The sequence below is a fragment of the Bubalus bubalis genome, chromosome 14, assembly GCF_019923935.1.
Source record: "Bubalus bubalis isolate 160015118507 breed Murrah chromosome 14, NDDB_SH_1, whole genome shotgun sequence".
NCBI classification, from domain to species: domain Eukaryota; kingdom Metazoa; phylum Chordata; class Mammalia; order Artiodactyla; family Bovidae; genus Bubalus; species Bubalus bubalis.
Genome location: NC_059170.1, coordinates 24934325 through 24961505, shown reverse-complemented (window position 1 = coordinate 24961505; position 27181 = coordinate 24934325). Strand labels below are relative to the sequence as shown.

At 48.0% G+C, this 27181-nt stretch overlaps 1 protein-coding gene across 1 annotated transcript; it reads left to right on the top strand.

Moving 5' to 3' along the window:
- Nucleotides 1–3470: 3470 nt before the first annotated feature.
- CTCFL (CCCTC-binding factor like) lies at nucleotides 3471–27181 on the top strand. Its single transcript, XM_025263747.3, has 11 exons — nucleotides 3471–3534; nucleotides 4182–4758; nucleotides 5504–5729; nucleotides 7623–7793; nucleotides 8105–8238; nucleotides 12652–12772; nucleotides 13299–13448; nucleotides 16581–16741; nucleotides 18135–18317; nucleotides 26062–26182; nucleotides 27033–27181. The coding sequence occupies exons 1-11, from the start codon at nucleotides 3473–3475 to the stop codon at nucleotides 27179–27181; spliced, it is 2055 nt and encodes a 684-aa protein (XP_025119532.2). The 5' UTR covers nucleotides 3471–3472.

The following is a 27181-nucleotide window of genomic DNA, read 5'->3' as shown; positions in this document are numbered from 1 at the left end:
TCCATCACACCCACCATATTTCTCCCCCTCTGCTCCCGCCCTTGCCCTCCTCCATAATCCACTGCCGACCCCAGCCTGGGCCTCAAGATCCTCCTAAGAGTTCCCTCCTCTTTCTTCAACCCACTCCATCTGTCAAAACTCACTTCAGTTCATTCTTGACTTTCTCCCATTGCCCCATTCATCCATCTATAGTCCCCCAGGTCCCAGCGCCCCCTGCAGGTCCCCCTCCACTCCCCCATCCATCTTCCCTCATGGTTTCCCAGCCCCCAGCAGGTCACCCTCTACTGCCCCATCCATCTCCCCTCATGTTCTCTCAGCTCCCCCTGCAGGTGCTCCCCAACTCCCCTGTCCATCCTTCCACGTGGTCTCAGCGGCCCCTGCAGGTCGCCCCCCACTCCCCCGTCCATCTCCCCTCATGGTCTCAGCGCCCCCTGCAGGTTCCTCCCCCACTCCCCCATCCATCTCCCTCGTGGTCTCTCAGCGCCCCCTGCAGGTTCCCCCCCAACTCCCCCATCCATCTCCCCTCCTGGTCTCTCAGCGCCCCCTGCAGGTTCCTCCCCCACTCCCCCATCCATCTCCCCTCGTGGTCTCTCAGCGCCCCCTGCAGGTTTCTCCTCCACTCCCCCATCCATCTCCTCTCCTGGTCTCTCAGCGCCCCCTGCAGATCCCCCCCACTCCCCGTCCATCTCCCCTCATGGTCTCAGCGCCCCCTGCAGGTTCCTCCCCCACTCCCCCATCCATCTCCCCTCGTGGTCTCTCAGCGCCCCCTGCAGGTTCCTCCCCCACTCCCCCATCCATCTCCCCTGCTGGTCTCTCAGCGCCCCCCTGCAGATCCCCCCCCACTCCCCCATTCATCTCCTCTCATGGTCTCTCAGCGCCCCCTGCAGATCCCCCCCACTCCCCGGTCCATCTCCTCTCATGGTCTCAGCGCCCCCTGCAGGTTCCCCCCCCAACCCCCCCATCCATCTCCCCTCGTGGTCTCTCAGCGCCCCCTGCAGATCCCCCCCACTCCCCCGTCCATCTCCCCTCATGGTCTCAGCGCCCCCTGCAGGTTTCTCCCCCACTCCCCCATCCATTCCCCTCGTGGTCTCTCAGCGCCCCCTGCAGATCCCCCCCCACTCCCCCGTCCATCTCCCCTCATGGTCTCAGCGCCCCCTGCAGGTTTCTCCCCCACTCCCCCATCATCTCCCCTCGTGGTCTCTCAGCGCCCCCTGCAGATCCCCCCTCACTCCCCCGTCCATCTCCTCTCATGGTCTCAGCGCCCCCTGCAGGTTCCCCCCCCAACCCCCCCATCCATCTCCCCTCGTGGTCTCTCAGCGCCCCCTGCAGATCCCCCCCACTCCCCGGTCCATCTCCCCTCATGGTCTCAGCGCCCCCTGCAGGTTCCCACCCAACCCCCCTATCCATCTCCCCTCCTGGTCTCTCAGCGCCCCCTGCAGATCCCCCCCAACTCCCCCATTCATCTCCTCTCATGGTCTCTCAGCGCCCCCTGCAGATCCCCCCCACTCCCCGGTCCATCTCCCCTCATGGTCTCAGCGCCCCCTGCAGGTTCCCCCCCCAACCCCCACCATCCATCTCCCCTCGTGGTCTCTCAGCGCCCCCCTGCAGATCCCCCCCACTCCCCCGTCCATCTCCCCTCATGGTATCAGCGCCCCCTGCAGGTTTCTCCCCCACTCCCCCATCCATCTCCCCTCGTGGTCTCTCAGCGCCCCCTGCAGATCCCCCCCCACTCCCCCGTCCATCTCCCCTCATGGTCTCAGCACCCCCTGCAGGTTTCTCCCCCACTCCCCCATCCATCTCCCCTCCTGGTCTCTCAGCGCCCCCTGCAGATCCCCCCCACTCCCCCATCCATCTCCCCTTGTGGTCTCTCAGCGCCCCCCTGCAGATCCCCCCCACTCCCCCGTCCATCTCCCCTCATGGTCTCTCAGCGCCCCCTGCAGGTTCCTCCCCCACTCCCCCATCCATCTCCCCTCGTGGTCTCTCAGCGCCCCCTGCAGGTTCCCCCAACTCCCCCCATCCATCTCCTCTCATGGTCTCACAGCGCCCCCTGCAGATCCTCCCCACTCCCCCGTCCATCTCCCCTCATGGTCTCAGCGCCCCCTGCATGTTCCCCCCCCCACTCCCCCATCCATCTCCCCTCGTGGTCTCTCAGCGCCCCCCTGCAGATCCCCCGCACTCCCCCGTCCATCTCCCCTCATGGTCTCTCAGCGCCCCCTGCAGGTTTCTCCCCCACTCCCCCATCCATCTCCTCTCCTGGTCTCTCAGCGCCCCTGCAGATCCCCCCCACTCCCCCGTCCATCTCCCCTCATGGTCTCAGCGCCCCCTGCAGGTTTCTCCCCCACTCCCCCATCCATCTCCCCTCGTGGTCTCTCAGCGCCCCCTGCAGATCCCCCCCACTCCCCCGTCCATCTCCCCTCATGGTCTCAGCGCTCCCTGCAGTTTCCCCCCCCCCACCCCCCCATCCATCTCCCCTCGTGGTCTCTCAGCGCCCCCTGCAGTTCCCCCCCACTCCCCCGTCCATCTCCCCTCATGGTCTCTCAGCGCCCCCTGCAGGTTCCCCCAACTCCCCCATCCATCTCCTCTCATGGTCTCACAGCGCCCCCTGCAGATCCTCCCCACTCCCCCGTCCATCTCCCCTCATGGTCTCAGGGCCCCCTGCAGCTTCCCCCACCCCCCACTCCCCCATCCATCTCCCCTCGTGGTCTCTCAGCGCCCCCTGCAGATCCCCCCCACTCCCCCGTCCATCTCCCCTCATGGTCTCAGCGCCCCCTGCAGATCCCCCCCACTCCCCCGTCCATCTCCCCTCATGGTCTCAGCGCCCCCTGCAGGTTTCTCCCCCACTCCCCCATCCATCTCCCCCTCCTGGTCTCTCAGCGCCCCCTGCAGGTTCCTCCCCCACTCCCCCATCCATCTCCCCTCGTGGTCTCTCAGCGCCCCCTGCAGGTTCCCCCCCAACTCCCCCATCCATCTCCTCTCATGGTCTCTCAGCGCCCCCTGCAGATCCCCCCACTCCCCCGTCCATCTCCCTTCATGGTCTCAGCGTCCCCTGCAGGTCCTCCTCCACACCCCCATCTATCCCACCACGTGATCTCTCAGCGCCCCCTGCAGGTGCCCCCTACTCCCCCATCCATCCCCCCACGTGGTCTCAGCGCCCCCTGCAGGTCCCCCTCCACGCCGCCCTCTCAGCTGCCCCGTCTCAGGGCCCTTTGCAGGTCCCCCTCCACTCTCCCTCCATCCCCACTGGCCATTGTCTCAGCACTACCTGCAGCTCCCCCGGCACCTCTCACCTCCTCTCCCTCACTTTCTGCCTCCTCCATCACCCTCTCCCCAGGCCACGCCCCTTGCACCCACGCCCCCCCCGCTCCCTCCCCCCGCTCCCCCCCCCTTTTCCCACTCTGCGCCTGCGCACTGCACTGCCGTCTTTGACCCTCGAAGCCAGTCGGCTGGCAGCAGCAGGCAGTGGCCTGCCAGCATGCAGCATGAGGCGGATTCCAGTGAACTTGGTGGGCTGCGCGTCCAGGCCACGCTTCTTGGGTGAGGACCCTCCCCAGGGGGTCCAGACTCCAGCCTCCTCTGGAGGAGGAGCTGCTCCGCGTGGACGCGGGTGTGGGAGTTGGCGGGATGGCGGAAAAGTTCCGCGAGCTGCACCAGAGAGGTGGGGGAGGGGCCCAGTCATGGAGGGACCAAGCGGGGAGAGGTGGTCCAGGGAGGGAACGATGCCCCAGGCCTGGAGGGGGCATGTGGTGAGCCTGAGGCCTGAAGGCCAAGGCTGCGTGGGTAGAGGCCCTAGGCCTGAAGCCTCCATGGCTCAAAGGGTGCACAGTCTGTAATTGTGTCCTGGTGGGAAGCTGGTTCAAGCCACCCTTCTGGACCTGGAATGTGCATTTGCTGAAAGCCTGGCTAGTCTCAAGCCTTCCAGGCCTGGAATGTGCATTTGCTGAAAGCTTGCCCAGGCTGAAATCTTTTGGTTCTAGGATTTTCTAGACAAACACCTACTTTAGCCTAAATCCTGCTTAGCCTCAGCCCCTTCTCAGCCTAGGCTGAGTTAACTTAGTCCTGACCCATGTGAGCCCCCAAGTCTTTGGGGACTGGAACCTTATCGGGCCTTGATCAGCCCCAAAGCCTACTAGGCTGAACCCCCACTGTGCCCACCCAGACAGACTTGCTTCTTTCTCTGACAGAGGCGGAGTCATAATGGCAGGGGCTGAGCTCTGTGTCCCCCCTGAGCAGTTCACCCAAATCAAAGAACCAGAGTTGATACCAGACAGGGCCCTGGAGGAGGAGGAAGAAGAGGAAAATGACAATGACGGGGTGTGCCGAGTAAAGGAACAGTCGGGCTCTGCGGGTTTGGCGGTGGAGAGTGCTCAGGGACCCCTCCAGACCACGATCCTGGAAGAGGTGCCAGAGCTGGTGCTGGCTGCCCCGGAGGAGAGCGAGAGGCACATCCTGACCCTGCAGACCGTGCACTTCCCCTCGGAAGAGGCTGAACTGCAGGACCTCAGCTGGCTGGATCCCCAGCAGGAGGACGAGATGCAGGTGACGGTGCACCAGGCCGGTAGTGGGGTGCAGTCGCTAGTGTGGCTCGAGGAGGCAGCCCAGCAGAGCCTGCACCAGTGTGTCCTCAATGTCCAGGAGGAGGTATACTCGCTGCAGCAGATGGAGGTGATGCAATTTCAGCTTCTGGAGGAGAATGTGACTGGGGCCGTTGAAGACTGTAAGTCTGCAGTGAGCCTGGAAGAAAGCACTGGATCCATAAAGGTACACTTGGTTTTAAGAAAAGGAAGGGGGAGCCACAAAACTATTTTTTAGAGTTCTCCTTCCCTGGGTTGGGAAGATGCCTCAGAAAGGCATGGCTACCCACTCCAGTGTTCTTGCCTGGAGAATCCCACGGACAGAGGAGCCTGGTGGGCTATAGTCCATGGAGTCGCAAAGAGTCGGAAATGACTGAGCGACTAACTTGTGCAGTATTACATATGGACAAGCGGTTTAAATTTTGTATTTTAAACACAGGGACTTCTCAGGTGGTCAGTGGTTGAGACTTCTCATTTCAGTGCAGGGGGTACAGGTTTGATCCCTGGAAGCTAAGATCCCATATGCCTTAATGGCCAAGAAACCAAAACATAAAACAGAAGCAATATGTTAACAAATTTAATAAAGACTTTAAAAATGGTCCACATCCAAAAAAAAAAAAAAGATTAAATTGTTACAATAAAAATATGTCCCAGAAAAATCATGGAAGAACTTGTACAGTTTTTTTAGAGTTTAAGAAGTTACACTAATTAGAATACGATAAGATCCATTGAGTTTCTAAACTGTATTAATGTTCCATTCAAACCCTTGATGCTTAATAGTTACAGTTTAAGCATTTTGGTTACAACGGGCAATTTTCTGTACTTTTTTGTGTTTTCCTCTGTGGATTTTATGGTTTCATCAAGGCGAAGAGTTAAACCAGGCTGTAATTAACAGTATTGTGCTTGTTTGAATACTTGTTTTTGTGTATTAGCTCCAAAAAGGTCAGGAAGAGGAACAGCTGCTGACTGAAGGTGGATTCACTGAAAAAGCAGAAGAGCAGTTTTTTCTTGTGGAAGCAAGGCCAGGAGATGAAGGAAGAGATGAAATTGTTCTGACATTTTCAAACTTAAATATGGAAGAACAAAAAGAGAAACCTGAACTGAGTCAAGCACACCTTGAAAAACCCAGCACTAGGAAAAATCAAAACAAGGCAAAGGGTAGGCCAGTTCATTTGGTGCAAGAAGCTCTGCAAACAGCAGGGCAACTGATTCTCTTTAGTGGGGAGAGGGCAGTTTGAGTTTGTAGTGGTTGCTTTAGTTGTTTTCAGAATGGCAGGAAACTTTGAACTCTGTATTGTGAATCAAATGCAAAAGAGTTTTGCGTTTTGTGACCAAATGTTTTAAAAGCATAGTTCCGAGACTCCCTTCTACTTAGGTGCACTTAAATAGAAGCTTGGATTTCCAAGGTGGCTCAGTGGTAAAGAATTTACCTGCTCGTGCAGGAGATGCGAGTTGGGTTGGGAAGTTGATCCCTGGGTTGGGAAGATGCCCTGGAGAAGGAAATGACAACCCACTCCAGTATTCTTGCCTGGGAAATCCCCTGAACATAGGAGCCTGGCAGGTACAGTCCATGGGGTTGCAAAGAGTCGGAAACGACTTAGCAGCTAAACAACAGCAACAGATAGAAGCTTGGGCCCCATCTGCTCCCTACTTTGCAGCCCTGGGGGCTGGGAGGTCTGATGGAGACCAAAGCAAGTGTGTCAGTGCTGGGAGATGGACAGAGTGATACCCAGAAGGCAGCCAAGACATCTTCTAAGGGGAGGGATGTTTAGGTGAGGCTAGAAAAGAGGATAAACCTGACCCTCAAAATTTATTTGTTCAGGTTTTTAAAAAGTTTAGTTTCTCTCTTATCTAAATCAAGAGATTTCACCCTTGAAATTTCAATCTTTAGCTCTTTTATAAAAAGCTGTATCTGGCCACCCTTTGTTGTTTCCTCCTTCTAGCAACAGTTGGTCAGGGCTAAAAAGTGATTCAGTTTAGAAAACCACACTGCTACCACTGTCCCTTCTTACTTGTGGTTAGCATAGTCTCAAAGTATTTTGCAATTTCTTCTTTGACCTGTTGGTCCTTTAGGATTGTATTGTTTAAATCTATATATTTGTGAATTTTCCAAATTTCTTTCTTTTATTGATTACTGACTTCAGTCTGTGATGGTCAAAGGGCAGATTATTTCTGTCTTTTAAAATTAATTGACACTTGTTTCCTGGTTTATCCTATTGTCTTTCCTGGAGAAGGTTCTATATACACCTGTGAAGAATGTATATTTTGCTCTTGTTGAGTGGAGTGTTCATAGAAGTCTATTCTGTCAAATAGGTTTGTGTTGAGTCTTCTGTTTCCTTGATATTTTGCCTAGGTGTGCTCTTCACTGTTGAAAGTGGGTTGTTGAAGTCTCCAACTGCTATTGAAGGCTCTCTTCCTACTTTCAATTCTTTCAGTTTTTGCTTCAAGTATTTTGGAGACCTATTTTTAGGTGCACATGTGTTTATAATTGTTATATCTTCGTGATGATTTGACTCTTTTACTATTATGTTCTTTTTTTTAAATGCTTTCTTATTTATTTTTGGCTGCGAGGGCTTTTCCCTAGCTGCAGCAGAGCAGGGACTACTCTCTGGTTTCCATGTGCAGGCGTCTCATCGTGGTGGCCTCTTTTGTTGTAGAGCACAGGATCCAAGGCGTGTGGGCTTTAGTAGTTGTGGTACATGGGCTTAGTTGCTCTGCAGCAGGTGGGATCTTCCTTGGATCAGGGATTGAACCCCATGTCTGCTACATTGGCAGGTGAATTCTTTCCCACTGAGTCACCCAGGAAGCCCTACATTATGTTCTTATCAGTCTCTTGTAACAGTTTTTGTTAGAGTCTATTTCATCTATTAGTATAGCCACCCAGCTTTCTTTTGGTTACCATTTGCATGGAGTGTCTTTTGTTGGGTCACCACGTTAGGTTTAAAAAAAAAAAAAAGGATGTGCCAAGTTACTTTGATGTATTTAAGTGGAATCTGAGCACCTAAAGGAAAATGTTTACAAACACATAAATGTTGTCTCTCCCTCCTGCAGAAGTAAAACGAACCTTCCACTGCAACTTCTGCAAGTTCACGTCTTCTAGAATTTCGAGTGTCAATCGTCATATGAAAATTCACAGCACTGAAAAGCCCCACGTGTGTCACCTGTGCCTGAAGGCTTTCCGTACAGTCACCCTCCTTCGGAATCATGTCAACACCCATACAGGTAAACAGCTGAGGGGGGCATTTCCCTTGCAGGATGCGTGTTGAGACTTGTGTAAGAAGGCAAATCCACCTGTTTCTAAATTAAAATGGTGTCTTTTTTTAGACTTTAGTTTTGTCTTTTTTTCTTCCACTTTGGTTAAAAACATTGGATGGTCCAAAGATTTTTCTTATATCTCTCTGGAGCATTTGGTTTAAAGAGCCTCTTCTGAATTTTTAAATCATTTTGAGACTGAGTATCATTTATATGTGATAATTGCCTAGAAAAATTGTTGTTAAATCCTGTTTGAAAGAATAAACTGTGTGCTTTTACAGGAACCAGACCCCACAAGTGTGGTGATTGTGACATGGCATTTGTCACCAGTGGAGAACTCATCCGGCATAGACGTTATAAACACACTCACGAGAAACCCTTTAAATGCTCCATGTGCAAGTACGCTAGTGTAGAAGTAAGTTCACTCTTTGTACTTAGTGTCTTATTAAGAAGTTTCTATAAATCAAACTGCTAATAGAATCTCTTCCAATATCTCGTTCTCGTTTCTAAATTTAATTTTTAAAACATGATTTCTTTTTTTTTTATTTGACACAAACTAGTGAAAGTAATATATTATGGTGTACAGATTACAAGTAATCTATGGTCCTTGAGAAATAATTCTCATATTTGTGTAAACATTCTACTCAGCATTCCATGTAGCACTCATTCCACAAAATCAAAATGTATTTGCTCTAACACAGAACACAGATCCGGTTTGAATTTTTGCTGAAATCTTTGAGCTTTCCTCAGTGGTACTTGGTTCCGTGCAAAGCAACTTGCTTGAAGATTTAAACATGGCCATTTCTGTTCTTAAGGACAGAGACCACCTTTTTGAATCTTCAGTTTTATCATAATCATTTCAACTAGATTGGTTTACTTATACATCCCAGAAAACTGAGCTCATTCTCAGTGAAATGACAGCAGCAGGGTAGGGTTACTTTTTAAATTTCTTATTTACTTATTTTTATTTTTGTCTGTGCTGGGTCTTTGTTGCTGCACGCAGGTTTTCTCTAGTTGCAGCAAGTGGGGCCTACTCTGCAGTTGTGAAGCAATAGTCTCTAGGGCGTGTGGGCTTCGGTAATTGCGGCTCCCGGGCTCTAGAGCACAGGCCCAGCAGTTGTGACTCACAGACCCGGCTGCTCCGCGGCATGTGAGATCCTCCCCGACCAGGGGTCAAACCAGTGTCCCCTGCGCTGCAAGGCGGATTCTTAACCACTGGACTGCAGTTACTTTTGAATGTCACTTTTCTGCAAGTTTTAAGGATTCTGCCGTCCAGTACAGCACATGCTGAGTCCTGAGCCCATTGTGCAAGGAAAAGACACTCGAACTCAACTAAACCAAAGGGGACAGGGAAAGTTTAAATGCAGTAGTGATGCAACTGTGTTTCATCAACTAGGAAATTTCACAGACAGTGTCAGGATTTGATTCCAAAAATAATTTTCTTTTTTGCTATTACTATTTTTAAAAATTGTTTTTCATCTGAGTTAAAGGTTGTAACTGTATAATGAAAATGTAACCAAAAGAGTATGTGTGTGTAGGGTCCAGCTGCTCGCCACTCAAAAGCCAATAAACAGGTCAGGTTGGTGGAAAGGAAAGTTTGCTTTATTTCAGGTGCTAGCATAGCCCAGTCAGTAAAGAATCTGCCTGCAATGCAGGTTCGATTCCTGGGTTGGGAAGATCCCCTGGAGAAGGAAATGGCAACCCACTCCAGTATTCTTGCCTGGAGAATCCCATGGACAGAGGAGCCTGGCAGGCTATAGTCCATGGGGTCACAGGAGTCAGACACACTTAGGGACTAAACCACCACCACCAGCAACTTGAGGGAAAGGGTGGCGGAAGTCTGTCCAAAGGCCGACTCCCCCCACCCCGACAAGCAGAGGGTGAGAGCCTTTATAGACAGAGTTGGGGGGTAGGGAGCTACATGCAGAAATAGCAGTCATCTGTAACACTCATCTTCAAATTGGTCGTCACTGGTTGGACCAGCATCATCTTGGTTGTTTTAGGTACAGTTAATCTTCAGTTCCAGGATCCCTTTGTTCCCATTTCTTTGAGGCCATTTCTCAGAATTGTGGCAGCTCATGTCCTGGGTGCCGTCTGGTCTTCATGTAGTTAACTTTTCCACCTGGTGTTTTAGTATCTATAAGACAGTTCACAGGATATGGCCCAGAATATTGTCTATAGCCCTTGAGAAAGAACTAAAGGTCCTTCACTATGCTGAATGAAAACATCGTTATTAGTCAGTCTCTTTTGACTTTGTTTTTCTTTTGTTTCAGCATTTCTTGCTCTCTGGTTGAACTTATTCTTTGACTAAAGTTTTCCACAGACAAAAGGCAGGCACAGAACATTTCGGGGGGAGGGGAGGGGACAAGGACCATAGGATCCTGAAAGTGAAAGTGTGAGTCGCCCAGGTGTCCGGCTCCTTGTGACCCCCCATAGACTGTAGCCCCCCGGGGTCCTCTGCCCATGGAATTCTCTAGGCAAAAATATTGAAGTGGGTTGCCTTTCCCTTTTCCAGGGAATCTTCCCAAGCCAGGAATCGAACCTGGGTCTCCTGCATTGCAGGCAGAATCTTTACTGCCTGAGCCACCAGAGAAGTATAGGCTCCTGCTCCATTTCAAAAACACAAATGGGGGGTTTCACAGAATGAAGGTCTGCTCTAAGGAGGAGTAGCCCAGGTCCCCTCCCTGACATCACCCCCGTACACAAGTGCCAGCAGGAGTAAGGCTGGGGTGCAGGTATAGCCGCTTCTGAACTCCCCTCTCTCCCCATCCTCGCTTTCACAGCCGTCCAGAGAAGGTTTACACACAGCCTTCTTTGATGGGTTTTCCTGGTGGCTCAGACAGTAAAGAATCTTCCTGCAGTGCAGGAGACCTGGGTTTGATCACTGCGTCAGGAAGATCCCCTGGAAAAGGGAATGGCTACCCACTCCAGTATTCTTGCCTGGAGAATTCCACGGAGAGAGGAGCCTGGCAGGCTACAGTCTGTGGGGTCACAGAGTCGGACATGCCTATGTGACTAACACTTCTCTTTGATCATTCACACCGTGCAACGTATCAAACCTTTCGTGCTATGATTTTAAAAGTCCTTTTTGTTTTGCTTTCTGGTACACTCAAAGATACCTTTTTTTCTTCTAAAAATCTAAGCTGGGACTTCCCTGGTGGCGCAGAGGATAAAGAATCAGCCTGCCAGTGCAGGGGTTCGATCACTGGTCTGGGAAGATCCCACAGTCCACAGAGCTACTAAGCCCGTGGGCCACAGCTACTGAGCCCATGTGCCGCAACTCCCAAAGCCCGTGTGCCCAGTACCTGTGCTCTGCAACAAGAAAAGCCACAGCAGTGAGAGGCCATCACACTGCGACCAAGAGCGCCCCCACTCACTGCAGCTAGAGAAAGCCTGCCCGCAGCAGCGAAGACCCAGTCCAACCAAAAATAAATAAATGAAAATCTAAAAGCCGAATTTCTTTGGTTCGGCCCTTGTTTTCCAAGTCTTCCCCTGTTCTAGAATGTTCTCCAGGTTTGTGTGTAGTTGCTGCACATTAGGGCACCCAGCCCAGTGCAGCCCTCCTATGCTTACAAAGAGGCTGCTCAGGGCTTTCTGACATCTGTATTCCAGGCATGGGTGATTACCTTCTGTTCTACTAAAGGTAGATAAAGGCCCTAAATTAGTGATTACAGAGTAAGAACAGTTCTTGAAAGTAATAAAATAGGCAAAAAAAGATCAAATGAGAGGCGTGTCTGCCTTTTAACTGAGTAGGATACATACATTCTAATCAAATTAGAATGTAGTGTATTTTTTTTCTACTTAAATGTTACTTTTCTTCTACTTAAAAGTTACTTCTCTGGTGGTACAGAGGACAAGAATCTGCCTGCCAATGCAGGGGACACGGTTCCATCAATCCCTGATCTGGGAAGAGCCCACATGCCACGGAGCAACTAAGCCCATAGGCCACAACTACTGAAGGCTGAGCACCTAGAGCCCGTGCTCCACAGCAAGAGAAGCCACTGCAATGAGAAACCCGTGCCCCACAACCAGAGAGGAGCCCTCGCGCTCTGCAACTAGAGAAAGGCTTGTGCAGCAAAAAACACCCAATGCATTCAAAAATAAAATAAATAATTTTTTTAAAGTTACTTCTCATGGAAAAACTACTGCCGCATGGAACCTATTCTTTTGTTAAAAGATAGTTATTTCACTCTTCGCTGCGGGTTGTGGCATGTGGGATCCAGTTCCCTGACCAGGGATTGAACCTGGGCTTCCTGCATTGGGAGCGTAGAGTCCTAGCCACTGGATCACCAGGGAAATCCCTGGAACCTCTTCTTAATTACCAAGAAGGCTTTCCTCCATCCCTGGGCTGTTTAGGGTCCACAGGACTTGGAGCTGTGAAATGCCTCCAACAGACGCAGGTCCATTCAAGAGCTCATGTTTCAAGTTTCTCTATTTACACAAACAATAGTTTTGTGGCCTCCGCGCTTCTGCATCATAATCTAAACTTTGCCGCTTTTGAGAGGATGTTGCCTTAGAAATGAAAATAAAATCGTGTTTGCACTGAGCGTCTGGATTTCCATCTTCTCTTGTAAAGCGAAGCTGAAGATGAGAGTCTCTTGATCTTTCCGCTCATTATTGCCCAAGGATCTCAGCGCACACAACTCAGATGAAGGACACCATCCAACCCAGAAAGGAAAATGAAAGGCTTAGCGTGTTTTCCGGGGTGTGAAATGGGCTCTGATGTTAACGTTGGACTCATTTACATATCTTTTATAATGCTGCTTTATTCAAGAGTCCGCAGGTTTCACGTTTCCATTGCAATAAATATCTTTCATTTGTTTACCAGGCGAGCAAGTTGAAGCGCCACATCCGCTCGCACACAGGTGAGCGCCCCTTTCAGTGCTCCCTCTGCAGCTACGCCAGCAAAGACACCTACAAGCTGAAGCGGCACATGAGAACACATTCAGGTAGGACTTTCTCCTGCTTAAGGCCAAATAGGTAAAGCATTGCTTTCTCTGAGGGCTTCCCTGTAAAGAACCCGCCTGCCAACACAGGAGACACAAGAGACGCGGGTTCCATCCCTGGTTCAGGAAGATCCCCTGGAGGGGGGCATGGCCACCCACTCCAGTATCTTGCCTGGAGAATCCCATGGACAGAGGAGCCTGGCAGGCTATAGTCCATGGGGTTGCAAAGAGCTGGACATGACTGGGTGAGTGAGCACACAGGCACGCATGGGTCTTGAACCATGAGCAGCCACCAGATGTTAGGAGAGTTGCTCCCTCTGGCCCACTGTCCACACAGCTGGACATGATGTTGTCCGGCTTGATTTAGGAATCTTGCGCTCATTGGAGAGTCAAATGTAGGATGAAGGAGCTGAAAAGGGAATATTGGGGGGAAAGAAAGGCTTTCAGCCCCAGGTGTCCTTTGGGGAGCACCAGGGTTTTCGGGGTGGAGCGCCTCAGCAGAGGGTCACTGCTGTCTTCCATGTCCCAGGTGAAAAGCCCTACGAGTGCCACATCTGCCATGCCCGCTTCACCCAGAGCGGGACCATGAAGATGCACATCCTGCAGAAGCACAGCGAGAACGTCCCCAAATACCCGTGCCCGCACTGCACCACCGTCATCGCCAGGAAGAGCGACCTGCGTGAGTGTCTGGCACCCAGAACTTCCTTTATTGTTCTTTTCATTGGCATGTAGTTGCTTTGAGCTTCCCCGGTGGCTCAGACAGTAAAGAATCTGCTTGCATGCAGGAGCCCTGGGTTCAATCCTGGGATCAAGAAGATCCTCTGGAGAAGGAAATGGAAACCCACTCCAGTATTCGTGCATGGAGAATCCCATGGACAGAGGAGCCTGGCAGGCTACAGTCCATGGGGTTGCAAGACTTGAATATGACAGAGCCACGAAGACTTTCACTTTTCACAGCTGCTTTACAGTACAATGTGACTCAGCTATATGTATTCATATATCCCCTCCTTCTTGAGCCTCTCTCCCACCCCGCCCCATCCTACCCTTCTGGGTCAATCCCACTAGGTTACCCCAGAGCACTGAGCTGAGCTCCCTGTGCTGTACAGCAGCTTCCCACTAGCTATCTGTTTTACACATGATACTGTATACATGTCAGTGCTACTGACTTCTTTTGGCTGCACTGTGTGCAGCTCTGGGAAACTTGAGGAGCCCTGGGCCTGATGCCAGGGAGGCAGTAGGATTCAAGAACTGCTCCTGGGGTTGGGTTGGGGTTTGTTTGTTTGTTTTTTTTGGTTGCTGTTTTTTTTTTTTCAGCGGTCCTATGGTGCCATCTTGTGGCTATATCGCATAATTGCAGTTTCAGAGTTTGGTCCAGGTCCAGTCTAGGTACACAGATGAGCTCTCACAGGCATTAGAGCTCACAATGGGCTTTCTCCAGGTGTTTCTTGGCTCTGTGTTGGGTCTGTTTTTTTTTACAAATGAAGGGGATCAGAGACAGAAAGCGAACTTACCCCAGAGTCCCGTGACCAGAATGCCAGGACATGGCCTCGTTGCAGATTCTGAATCTTTTATCAGTGTTCTGTCCAGTGACACTCAGTAAGCTTTTCTTAACCCCCTGCTGTGACCCTGAAAAGTTCTGGGAACTAAAGGTACAAAAGTAAGAAGTGAGACATGGTTCTTTCCATAAGGAACTTGCTTCAGTGAAACAGTCCTCTTCCTGTGACATGAAATCCACATTGTGACCAGGTAAACCATCATAACAGAGGAGGCACCTTGAGCACGTCTGAGTGCCGGGTTGAGAGCTGGGATCATATGCCACCTTCAGGGGAAACTGGCTGTAGTTGGTGTCAGGGGTGGGGGACAGGTAGAGTGAGTGAGCCAGCCTCTCTCCTTTGTTCCAGGGTTCCTGGTCCCTCAGTTGCCACTGCCTCTGTCCTCTTCCTAAAACACGTAACACTGTGATGCTCAGAATATGCCAGCAGAGATAGAGTCCCCAGTTTGCCCGGAGAAACTCTAGAGATGAGAGACACTATTTTGAAAACATTTCTGAAAGGGTAAAGGTGTTTAGTGAAGCCTTAGCTTTTATTTTTCTTCAAAATCTTTGTCAGTTTCAAAACAGAGCCCAGCGGGACCTTGTAGGGTGTGAATCATGAGCCAGTTGCCAAGAAGGGACATTTTCGACACCACCACCAAGAAATACAGACTATGGCCCATCTGAGTCAGTGACACCCTCCATACATGTCGCGAGATGTTCTGTAAACAAGCCAAGCTCAGCCTTCCTTCTTGTCTCTATAGGAGACACCAAGCTCTTTAAATGACTGAGTCGGCACACCTGACGTGTGTACCTCCACCCAGCAGTTGTTGATTTTAGTTTAGCCTCTGACACAAAGGATCACAAAGCCAACTTGCGCTAGACTCAGTTGACAAGAAATTATCTTACAGTGTGTCTGTCAATTATGACATATGAAAAATCAGAGGCTTGACATCTAACAGAATGGGCTTTTACATCAGAATACAGAGGTTAGGGACTTCCCTGGTGGTCCAGTGGTTAAGACTCAGAGATCCCAATGCAGGGGTCCAGGTTTTATCCTTGATCAGAGAACTAGATCCTGCATGCCCCAACTAAGACCTGGTGCAGCCAAATAAATATATATTTTTTTAAATTATGCAAAAATTGCAGAAGTTATATCTTTGTTACGTAAAACCATCCTAGGCGACAGAGTGGTAAAGAACCCACCTGCCGATGCAGGAGACGCAAGACACGGGTACTATCCCAGAATCGGGAAGATCCCTTGGAGAAGGAAATAGCAACCCATTCCAGTATTCTTGCCTGAGGAGCCTGGTGGGCTACAGTCCATAAGGTTGCAAAGAGTCGGACACAGTCAGCATGTGCACAGACACGCACATAAAACCATCTTACCATTATCCTAAAAATCCAGCCACACAGTAAGGTTCTCCAAGTGCTTTGTTTAATGAACGTGTTGGGTCCGATATGTCCTGCCTTATGTGCTTAACTCCGTAAGAAAGAATATTAGCATGAGATGTCAGTACACTGTGCATTTAAAGCAGCAGTTTTCAGCTGAGAATGACTTTATGGCTGGGGAGGTGGGCATTTGACAGTATCTGAAGGCACTTTGGCTATCACCCTGGGGAGGAAGGGATGTGACTGGTGCTAGAGGGTGGAGGCCAGCAATGCTGCTAAACATACATCCTGCAGCACCCAGGGTGCCGCCACCCCGCCCAGGAAGAAATCAGCCAGCTTCAAGTGTTACTACCAGCAGACCCCATTCTATTGCACTTTGCGTTATTGTGCTCCTCAGATGCTGTGTTTTTTACACACTGAACGTTTGTGGCAACCCTGCATTGAGCAAGTCTATATGCACCATTTTTTTCCGACTACATCTGTTCACTTCTTGGCAGTGTATCACATTTTGGTATAAATCTCACAATATTTCAAATCCTCCACCAGCAAAAAGATTATGACTTGCTGAAGGCTCCGATGACAATTATCATTTTTTAAAGCAGTAGTTTTAAATTAAAGCGTGTATCTAGGTTTTTAGACACAATGCTACTGCACACTTAATAGACGATAGTCTGGCATAAACATAAGATTTATAGGTACTGGGAAGCAAAAACATCCATGTATTAATATTTGCTTTATTTGGTTTATTGTAATGGTCTGAAAGGGAACCTGCAGTATCTCTGAGGTCTGCCTGTAGTTCCAAGGCTGAGAAACTCGACTTGAAGGGTAGGGGAAAATCGACCTCACAGAAAATAACTTCTTGAACGTGATGCTCCATGATGCTTTTAGGTGTCCATTTGCGCAAACTGCACACATACGAAGCTGCAGAGATGAAGTGCCGTTACTGCCCTGCTGTGTTCCACGATCGCTACACTCTGATCCAGCACCAGAAAACTCACAAAAATGAGAAGAGATTCAAGTGCGACTACTGCAGCTACGCCTGCAAGCAGGTGCTGTGTATCGGGGCCCGGCAGGCACTGGGGGGCGGGGGATGCAAGAAGGAGGGCTGGAGTGGGGTTCTCTTCCACTTTGAACATATTCTGGAAAATAGTGCCTTCCATAAAAGAGACTATTCAGGATAGCCAAAAGACAGCTGTGCGTGAGCCAAGAGTTGTTTTTACAGCGTGGGTTCAAAAGCGTGGCTCACAGACCCCTTGAGGTCCTTGAAGCCAATCAGAAGCATAAGGTCAAAGTCACTGTCATTAAGTAGTCATGCTGCCAACACACTCTCTGCCCTTTGGCTGTGTGACGTTGGCATCGATGGTGCAAAAGCAGGGGGGCTGCCCGAACATGAGTCAGAGCAGCCACACCAAGCAGGACTGTTGTGTGTCTTGTTTTTTAACTAATTTGCGAATGTTTGGTTGTGCCGGGTCTTTGCTGATGCATGTGCCTTTCTCAAGTTGTGGACATTGGGAGCTACGCTCTAGTTGCAGCGCGTGCGGTTCTCCTCGCCGTGGGTTCCCGTTGCAGCACACGGGCTCTAGGTGCACAGGCTCAGTAGTTGCGGCACGTCAACTCAGTTGTCCCACCGCATGTAGGATCTATATTTTTGTCTTGATTCCCCAAATGAGTTACTCATAGAAATCTTAGTTAAAATTTCTGGTGATTTCTTTGCTGAGAACAATGATTTTCACCACTGTGCTTTTAAATCAATATGGAGATTTGCTGTACACCGTCGGGTAATAGCCAGGAAAACCTTTAGATGCTTAACTTCCTTCGACCCCCAAATAGCCGCTGAATTGAAACTCTTAAGGACAGGTTTTCAAGTTTGCAGGATCTGTCTGCTCTTTGTAAACTTGGATCATGGCAAATAATTATAGAAATGAGGTTGCAGCTACATGAACTCTTCTGGAGAGGAAATTGATTTCGGTTTCGCTCTTCCAAGTGTGGTCTGCCTCATCCCCCCGGGAGTGAAGGACCGGCTGGGATTAATCGTGAGAACTTGGTAACCTGGGGGCAAGGACCGGGTAAGACCTTGCTTCCTAGAGGCCATACTGTGCAGCTTCCATGGTAGAGCTGTGTTGAGAATGCATTGGCTTTGTTTTTTCTTAAAAATGCACACATCTTTGGAGGAGGAGGGAGAGGTATGCAGTTAATAATGGGGCTTCCCCAGTGACTCAGCAGGAAAGAATCCGCTGCAATGCAAGAGATGCAGGTTCAATCCCTAGGTCAGGAAGATGCCCTGGAGGAGGAAATGGCAACTCATTCCAGTATTCTGCCGGCTGCAGTCCATGAGATCACAAAGAGTCAGACATGACTGAGTGACTAAACACACACAATACATAATGCCCGATACTAAAAAATTGTCAGTAGCTAAGCCTGTTTGTTTTCCTTGCCTTCCAGGAACGTCATATGACAGTTCACATACGTACCCATACCGGAGAGAAGCCGTTTGTCTGTCTCGCCTGCAATAAATGTTTCCGACAGCAGCAGCTTCTAAATGTGCACTTCAAGAAATACCACGATACCAATTTCGTCCCGACTGTTTACGAATGCCCCAAGTGTGGCAAAGGTTTTTCCCGCTGGGTAAGCTCACTCAAGTCACAATAAATCCTCCTTGAAAAGATCCCGGGATCCCCCAGGCACAGTGTCAACCCAGGCAGTTTAAACCTGATTATAGAAACTTGCTGTGATTTAAGATAGCATCTGTCATGCCTTAGGAAAGTGGTTATTAGTTTTTTGGAGTCACGAAAGTCTTGGAAATCTTATATAAATGTGCGGTCTCCCTTCTGTGGAAAAAGACAATTCTGCAGACAGAATCTTGCAAATGGCTTTAGGGAGTCCTCAGACTAAAGAACTCCTGCTTCTCAGGTAACATTTTAAAGAATTGTCCTTGTGGATTCGATTTAGGCTACTTCATAGAGAGAATGCTGTTTTTCATACGTTTTGTAGATATTCTTAGACTCATGCCACTGGTACTATGCTGAGAAATACACTTCCTCTTCTATTTATCATTTTTTAGATGTTGTATTAGTTATCTATGGCATAATGAATTACCCGCAACGTACTGGCTTAACACAACCCACATTTGTCCTGTCTCATTTTCTGTGGGTCAGGAAGTTGGCCTGGCTCTGGCTCTGGGTCTCTCATGGGTCGCAATCAGCATGTTGTCAGGGCTGCAGTCATTTGACAGCTTGACGAGGGCTGGAGGGACCACTTCCAAGTTGGCGCCCTCAATATTGGCTGGAGGCCACAGTTCCTAATCACATGGACCTCTCCATTGGGCTGCTCAAGTATCCTCATAACCAGAGCGAGTGAGAGATAGCAAGGAGGAAGCCATGCTGCCTTTTGTCCCCTAGTCTTAAAAGTGACACGACCCTACTTCTATTCATTGCAAATGCATCACATAATTCAGGCCCTATTCCAGGGATGGGGGATGAGTCCCTTTTGAAAGAAAAAAGTGTCAATTTGTGGACATTTTAAAAGCACCAGAGATGATTAGCCAGATTCCTAGATATAATATAAGCTTCACTCTAACTTTATAAAAGTTTAAAATGATCTGAATTTGGCTGTTTTACGGAGGAAACTGTCTTTCCTCTTAAGAGACGATGGTAGGGTCGTTGTGTGTTTGGGTAGTGTCATGGGACAGTTTTAGAGTGTTAATGCTAAAACTTCAGAATTTCAAACAGAAGCAGTGGCAGTGCTCCAGAAACAGTGTCATTCATGCTGAGTTAAAATTGTAAAGAAGCCACAGGGAAACAGAGAAAAGAATAAGTCAGCCTCATAGACTCCTTCAGAACATAAAATCAGAAGTTTTGAAACTTTTCCTCCTATTCAAGCAAGCACATTGGGGCTTACCTCTAGACTATATAAAGAACTTTTACAGCTCAATAATAAAAAGATAAGTATTCTATTAAAAACAGGCAAAGGATCTAAGTAGACATTTCTCCAAAGAAGATATACAGATAAACTATAGGCTTGTGAAAAGATTCCTCACTAAGGAAATGCAAAGCAGAATGACGGTGAGTTACCCCATGGGACAGCCATCAGGATAACTGTTATTAAAGAAGACAGATAACAAAAGATGTGTGGAGATTGGACCCCTCATACACTACTGATGAAATTTTTAAATGATGAGGTCACCTTGTAAGATAGCCTGGCATGTCCTCAAAAAGTTAAACGTAGAGTTACCATGTAACCTGGCGATTCCACACCGAGTCATGTACCCCAAAGAAGTGAAAGCTTATGACTACACAAAAATGTGTACACAGCCGTTCACAGCAGCATTATTCATTAAGAAGTGGAAACTGCCCAAATGTCCATCAACTAACAGATAAAATGCTGCCCATCCGTTTGATAGAATATTTGTTGTTGTTGTTCAGTCGCCAAGTTGTGTCCAACTCTTAGGGACCCTGTGGACTGCAGCACGCCAGGCTTTCCTGTCCCTCACCATCTCCCAGAGTTTGCCCAAGTTCATGTCCTTTGAATCAGTAATGCCATCCAACCATCTCATCGTCTGTCACCCCCTTCTCATGCGCTGTCTTTCCCAGCATCAGGGTCTTTTACCAGTGAGTTGACTCTTCACATCAGGCAGCCAAAGTATTGGAGCTTGAGCTTCAACTTCAGCAACAGTTCTTCCTATGAATGTTCAGAGTTGATTTCCTTTAGGATGGACTGGTTTGATCTCCTTATAGTCCAAGGGACTCTCAAGACTCTTCTCAAACACCACAGTTCAAAAGAATCGATTCTTCAGTGCTCAGCCTCCTTTATGGTTCAACTCTCACATCTATACATGACTACTGGAAAAACCATAGCTTTGACTATATGAACCTTTGTCCACAGAATAATGTCTCTGTTTTTTAATATGCTGTCTAGGTTTGTCATAGCTTTTCTTCCAAGGAGCAAGCGGCCTTTAATTTCATGGCTGTAGTCACCATTCACAGTGATTTTACAGCCCAGACCTATTTACAGCAGTTTCTTTTATACAGTACATCATGTCCAGCTAACAAGAAAAATTCCAAGGCATGCCAAAGAGCAAAAATAAATAAATAAAAATTTGAAGAGAGAGAGCATCAGGAGGGCCAGGGACCTTGGAATTATCAGACCAGGAGTTTAAAACAACTATGATTCATATGCTAAGAGCCCTAACAGAAAAAATAGGCAGCACACCATGGAAGCTGAGCTGGAAATCCTAAGAAAGAACTGAAAAGAAATGCTGGAGATCAATACACTGTAACAGAAATGAAGAATGCTCTGATGAATGAAGTCAAAGAAGAACCAAATGAGTAGAGAAATATTCCAGGTTTATGGATAAGAAAATTTAGTATCATCAAGGTGTCACCTATAGACTCAGTGCAATTCCCATCAGAGTCTTGGCAAGTTACTTTGTGGTTACTGACAAACTGATTCCAAGGTTTACAGAGAGAGCAGAAGACCCACAATATCGAAGGAGGAAATATAAAGCCTTAGGGACTTCCCGGGTAGTCCAGGGGTTAAGAATCTGCCTTCCAGTGCTAGGGACACAGGTTCGATCCCTGGTCAGTGAACCAAGACACATGCCGCAGGGCAACTCAGCCCTGGTGTCACAACTACTGAGCCACATGGTCTAGAGTTCCCAGGACGCAACAAGGGATCCCGAGTTGCTGCAATTAAGACCCGATGCAGCCAAATAAATAAATAAACTTTTTTTTAATATAAAAAACTATTAAAAAATAAAACTTCAGACAGCGTGATATTGGTGCAAGAACAGACCCAACAGATCAATGGAACAGAATAGAGACCCCAGAAATAGACCTCCAAAAACACAATCAGCTGATCTTTGAAAAAGGAGCAAAAGCAAGACATTGGAGAAAAGATAATCTTTTCAACAAATGATGCTGAAGCAATAGGACACCCACGTGCAAAAAAAAAAAAAAAAAAATCAAGATCCAGGCCTTACACTCTTCTAAAAATTAGCTCAAAATGGATCACAGACTTAAAGGTTAAAAAAAAAAAAAAAAAAAAAAGCTGTAAAATTTCTAGAGTATAACATAGGGGGAAAAGTTCCAGATGACCTTGGTATGGTGATGTCTTTACAGAAAAAACACCAAAGACATGATCCATGAGAGAAATAACTGATATACAACGGGCTTCAGTAAAGTTAAAAACTTCTGTGAAAGACTATGTCAAAAGAAGGAGCACAGAAGCTACAACCTGGGAGAAAATATTTGCAAATGTCACATCTGATAAAAGATTTATCCAGAATACAAAGAACTCTTAAAACTTAACCACGAGAAAACGACCCAATTAAAAAATGGACCAAGGATTTTAACAGACACCTCACCGAAGAAGAAATTTGTCATTGTTCAGTCGTTAAGTCAAGTCCGACTGTTTGCAACCCCGCGGTCTGTGACACTCCAGGCTCCTCTGTCTTACACTGTCTCCCAGAGTTTGCTTAAATTCATGCCCATTGAGTCAGTGATGCATCCAACCATCGCATCCTCTGTTGCCTTCTTCTTTTGCTTTCAGTTTTTCCCAGCATCAGGGTCTATTTCAGCGAGTCGGCTCTTCACACCAGATAGCCAAAGTACTGGAGCTTCAGCATCAGTCCTTCCAATGAATATTCAGGATTGATTTCTTTCTTTTAGGATTGACAAAGGTCCATCTAAAGGTCAAAGCTATGGTTTTTCCAGTGGTCATGTATGGATGTGAGAGTTGAACTATAAAGAAAGCTGATTGCGGAAGAATTGATGCTTTTGAACTGTGCTGTTGGAGAAGACTCTTGAGAGTCCCTTGGACTGCAAGGAGGTCCAACCAGTCCATCCTAAAGGAAATCAGTCCTGAATGTTCATTGGAAGGACTGATGCTGAAGCTAAAACTCCAATACTTTGGCTACCTGATGTGAAGAACTGACTCATTTGAAAAGACTCTGCTGCTGGGAAAGATTGAAGGTGGAAGGAAAAGGGGATGACAGAGGATGAGATGGTTGGATGGCATTACCGACTCAATGGACATACGTTTGAGTAAACTCCTAGAGTTGGTGATGGACAGGGAGGCCTGGCGTGCTGCAGTCCATGGGGTCACAAAGAGTCGGACACGACTGAGCGACTGAACTGAACTGAACTGACTGGTTTGATCTCCTTGCAGTCCAAGGGACTCTCTAGAGTTCTCCAGCACTACAATTTGAAAGCATCAATTCTTCAGCACTCACCCTTCTTTATGGTCCACCTCTCACATCTGTACATGTCTACTGGAAAAACCATAGCTTTAACTAGATGGACCTTTGTCAGCAAAGTGATGTCTCTGCTTTTTAATACACTAAGTTTGTCACAGTTTTTCTTCCAAGGAGCAAGTGTCTTTTTTAATTTCATAGCTGCAGTCACCATCCTCAGTGATTATGGAGCCCAAGAAAATAAAATCTGTCACTGGTTCCACTTTTCCCCCGTCTATTTGCTGTGAAGTGATGGGACCGGATGCCATGATCTTCTTAGAAGGCTATACAGATGGCAAATAAGCCCATGAAAAATTATTCCCCATCATATGTCATCAAGGAAATGCAAATTCAAACAATTGCTATTTTACCAAAACATGTATAATAGCTTGTTAGAATAAAAGTCATTTTGTTTAATACTTTAAAAAAATGAGATGCCACGACACACCTGTTGGAGCAGCCAAAATCCAGAACACTGACAATACCAGATGCTGGCCAGGATGTGGAACAACAGGAACTGTCATGCATTGCTGGGGAAAGTGTGAAACAGAGCAGCCACTTTGGAAGACAGCTTGGAAGTTCCCTGCAAAAGTAAATGTACTCGTACAGTACAATCCAGCAACCCTGTTCTTTGGTATTTACCCCCAAAGAGCCGAAAGGGTATATTTACATACAAACCTGCTCACAGGTGTTTATAGCAGCTTTACTCATAATAGCCCAATTCGGAAGCAACCAAGGCTTCCTCGAGTAGGTGGATGGACACAAAACTGCAGTGCATCCAGAAAGTGGGATATTATTCAGTGCTAAAAAAGAATGAGCCATCAAACCATAAAAAAAGACACAGAGGAACTGTACATGCTCATTAGGTGAAAGAAGCTGTCTGAAAAGACTACAGATTGTATGATTCCAACTACATAACTCTCTGGAAAAGGCAAAACTCTGGAGACAATAAAAAGATCAATGGCCTCCAAGGGTTGGGCTTGATGGAGGAACGAATAGGCACAGAACAGGATTTTTAGGACAGAAAATCTCTACCTCCCTCTCAATGTTGCTGAGAATGTAAAACTACTCCAAAAACAACAACAAAACTCGGTGTAAATAAATGAAAGCATATCTGGATACTCCAATTTAATTTTTTTTAAGTGGCAGAGAACAGTGGACACAGCAGGAGAAGGGGAGGGTGGGACGGATGGAGAGCGTGGAATTGACATATATACGCTACCGTGGGTAAACTGGTTAACAGTGGGAAGCTGCTGTATACTTCAGGGAGCTCAGCTCAGTGCTCCATGATGACCTAGAAGGGTGGGGTGGGGGGGTGGTAGAGAGGTCCAGAAGGGAGAGGATATGTGTACACCTGTAGCTGATTCAGGCTTACCCGGTGGCTCAGCGGTAAAGAACCCACCTGTGATGTAGAAGATGCAGGAGACATGGGTTTAATCCCTGAGTCGGGAAGATCCCCTGGAGGAGGGCATGGCAACCTGCTCCAGTATTCCTGCCTGGAGAATCCCATGGACAGAGGAGCCTGGCAGGCTGCAGTCCACAGGGTCACAAAGAGTTGGACACGACTGAGCACGCGGGCATGCACAGCTGATTTACGTTGCTGCACAGCAGAAACTGACAACACTGTAAGGCAGTCCATGCTCCAATCAAAAGTAAGTGATTCACAGACTGCCTGTCTTTAACACACAGTGGACCCTGTGTATTCCTCAAGGTGGGAATACTTGAGTGGGTGCCAGAATGTCACCCCGCTTCCTCCCCAGAAAGGACCCCCACTCTGGATTCAGAGTACCAGGGGCCTCCTCTCTTGAGAATCATTTCCCCGACACAAATGTTTGTTGTATTATTACACTTTGCTCTCTGGGCCCTAAATGGTGATGTGTGCTAAGTCACTCAGTCATGTACGACTCGGCGAGCCTGTGGATTGTAGCCCACCAGGCTCCTCTGTCCATGGAACTCTCCAGGCAAGAATACTGGAGTGGGTTGCCATTTTCTTCTCCAGGGGATCTTCCTGACTCAGGGATTGAACCCTCATGTCTTGTCTCATGCATTTGAAGGCGAGTTCCTTACCACTAGCGCCATCTGGGAAGCCCCAAATATCGATATGTTTACTTAAAATCTTACCCCACTTACTTTTTAAAGGCTGGATGTTTTTGTTTGTTCATTAAAAACTGGTATCGGGGTCCTTAGCCATGAACTTCGTGACGTTGTTGGGAAGTCGTAGATGGAGATTTATGAACTTTGCTGGGGGTGGGGGAGCCATTGCTTTTTATCATATTCACAGAAGAATCTTTGACTCCAAAAGGCTTGGTTTTACATCCATTATCATTTTATTAACCAAGGATTGGTACACTTTTTTTCTGTAAAGGGCCAGAATGTAAATATTTTCAGCTTCACAGACCAGTTTCTGTCCCAGCTACTCAAGTCTGCTGTTGAAGCAGTGTTCCAACCCCTATGGCTAAGCATAGAATGAAAGAAATTTAAATAATATTTCCCCTCCCCTGACATGTGAATCCTCCCTCCTTCTCCCCACACACCAGGACGGCCCTTAGCACCAAACTGAAGTCAAAATGGAAATTAGGAGGCGTGTTTTATATAATGGACGTATTTAATGACATGCTGCCAATGTCTTACTTTAGTTTATGAACTTGTCAGATAGTGTAAGTGTTCTCACTTACTTTAGATCATCCTGAGTGTTTGCTGACAAAAATATATGGTTAATAGGTCTGATATGAAAGCTCTGAGCTGCCTTTTTAACTCCACATGTTGTACAATCTTAATACCTTCCGGGGGGAAGCTGACAGCACAATGAAACATACATGGAATATCACTGATTTTCATAAAATCCAGGATCCAGTCTTTAAATTTTCAAGCCTCGCTTCATAGAGTAAAGACAGTCCAGAAAAATAAATGTTGTCTTCTCACTGACGCCTATGATTTTTAAAATAGTTAAAGACAAGCTGGATTTTGGCTAGACCTAAACACAACAGAAAGCAGTCTCCTTTAAAAAGTTGTCTTGTTTGTACAAACTGTGTGAGGCACGCGCTCTTCCCTGCGTCCTGTCTCTTTGCCGTGGGTTTTCCAGGCCATTCCTGGCAACAATGACTTGCCCCCTGCTGTGTCGTTTCCCTCTCCCCTCTACAGAGCAACATGCACAGACACTCCAAAAAATGTAACTCTGGGCAGGAAAAGCCGACCCCCGTGGAAAAAGAAAGAGCAGTGAAGAGGAAGCCCGCCAGCCCAAGAGAGCCAGCCAAGGAAGACGGTACCTTCTTTTAAACCAGTCGGGTTTTATTCCACAGTGGTTTCTGGTTGTACGTTTCCCTGGGTGGTGGGAGTTACTATGAAAGGGAACCCTCAGTGCCTGACTTGGGCAGGCACCTGGTCCTACCAGTGTTGATACTGCCGCCGCAGTGGGTGGGTTGGTAAAGTGGGGGTAATAATGGCAGTGAGGAATCGGAGAGGAATGAGCCTGGGGGTCTGGTGGATCCACACTCTCGTCTCATGGGGTCCTGGCTGGACCTGTGAGCCAGGCGGTGACGTCCTTGGCCACTCTGGTGGACTGTCCCTGGGCCTGATGGAGCTGATGGCCACCATGTCCATCTCCTGGGGCTGCTACAGCAGATGACTGTGTTGTTGTCATTGTTAGTCACTCAGTTGTGTTGGACTCTCTGTGACCCTGGACTGCAGCACTAGACTGCCCTGTCCTTCACCATCTCCCGGAGCTTGCTCAAATTCATGTCCATTGAGTCGGTGATGCTATCCAACCATCTCGTCCTCTGCCCTCCCCTTCACTTGCCATGAATCTTTCCCAGCATCAGGGTCTTTTCCAGCACTTCGCATCAGGTGGCCGAAGTATACTCCTTCCACCGAGTATTCCCAGTTGATTTCCTTTAGGATTGACTGGTTTGATTTCCTTGCTGTTCAGAGGACTCTCAGGAGTCTTCTCCAGCACCACATTTGTACTGTTCTATAAACGGAAGGATTGCTTTCTAAAACGCTTACTGCTGTGCTAAAAATTCAGCAGTCACTTCCAAGATACAGTTGCACCATCTATCAATTTTAACTTCTCAGCTTTATTTTAAATATACCAATCCTGTGCCTTTTTCCCCAAGAAGCTACAGCCGAGGAGGTATCCCTGGTGAGTGAAGAGCTGTACCCAGGAGAGATGGTGCCCATTGACTTCTTAGAAGCCAAGACCGGAAGTGAGGACCTGGAGCAGAACCTGACCTGTGACATGATCCTGGCCTTGATGGATAAGTGA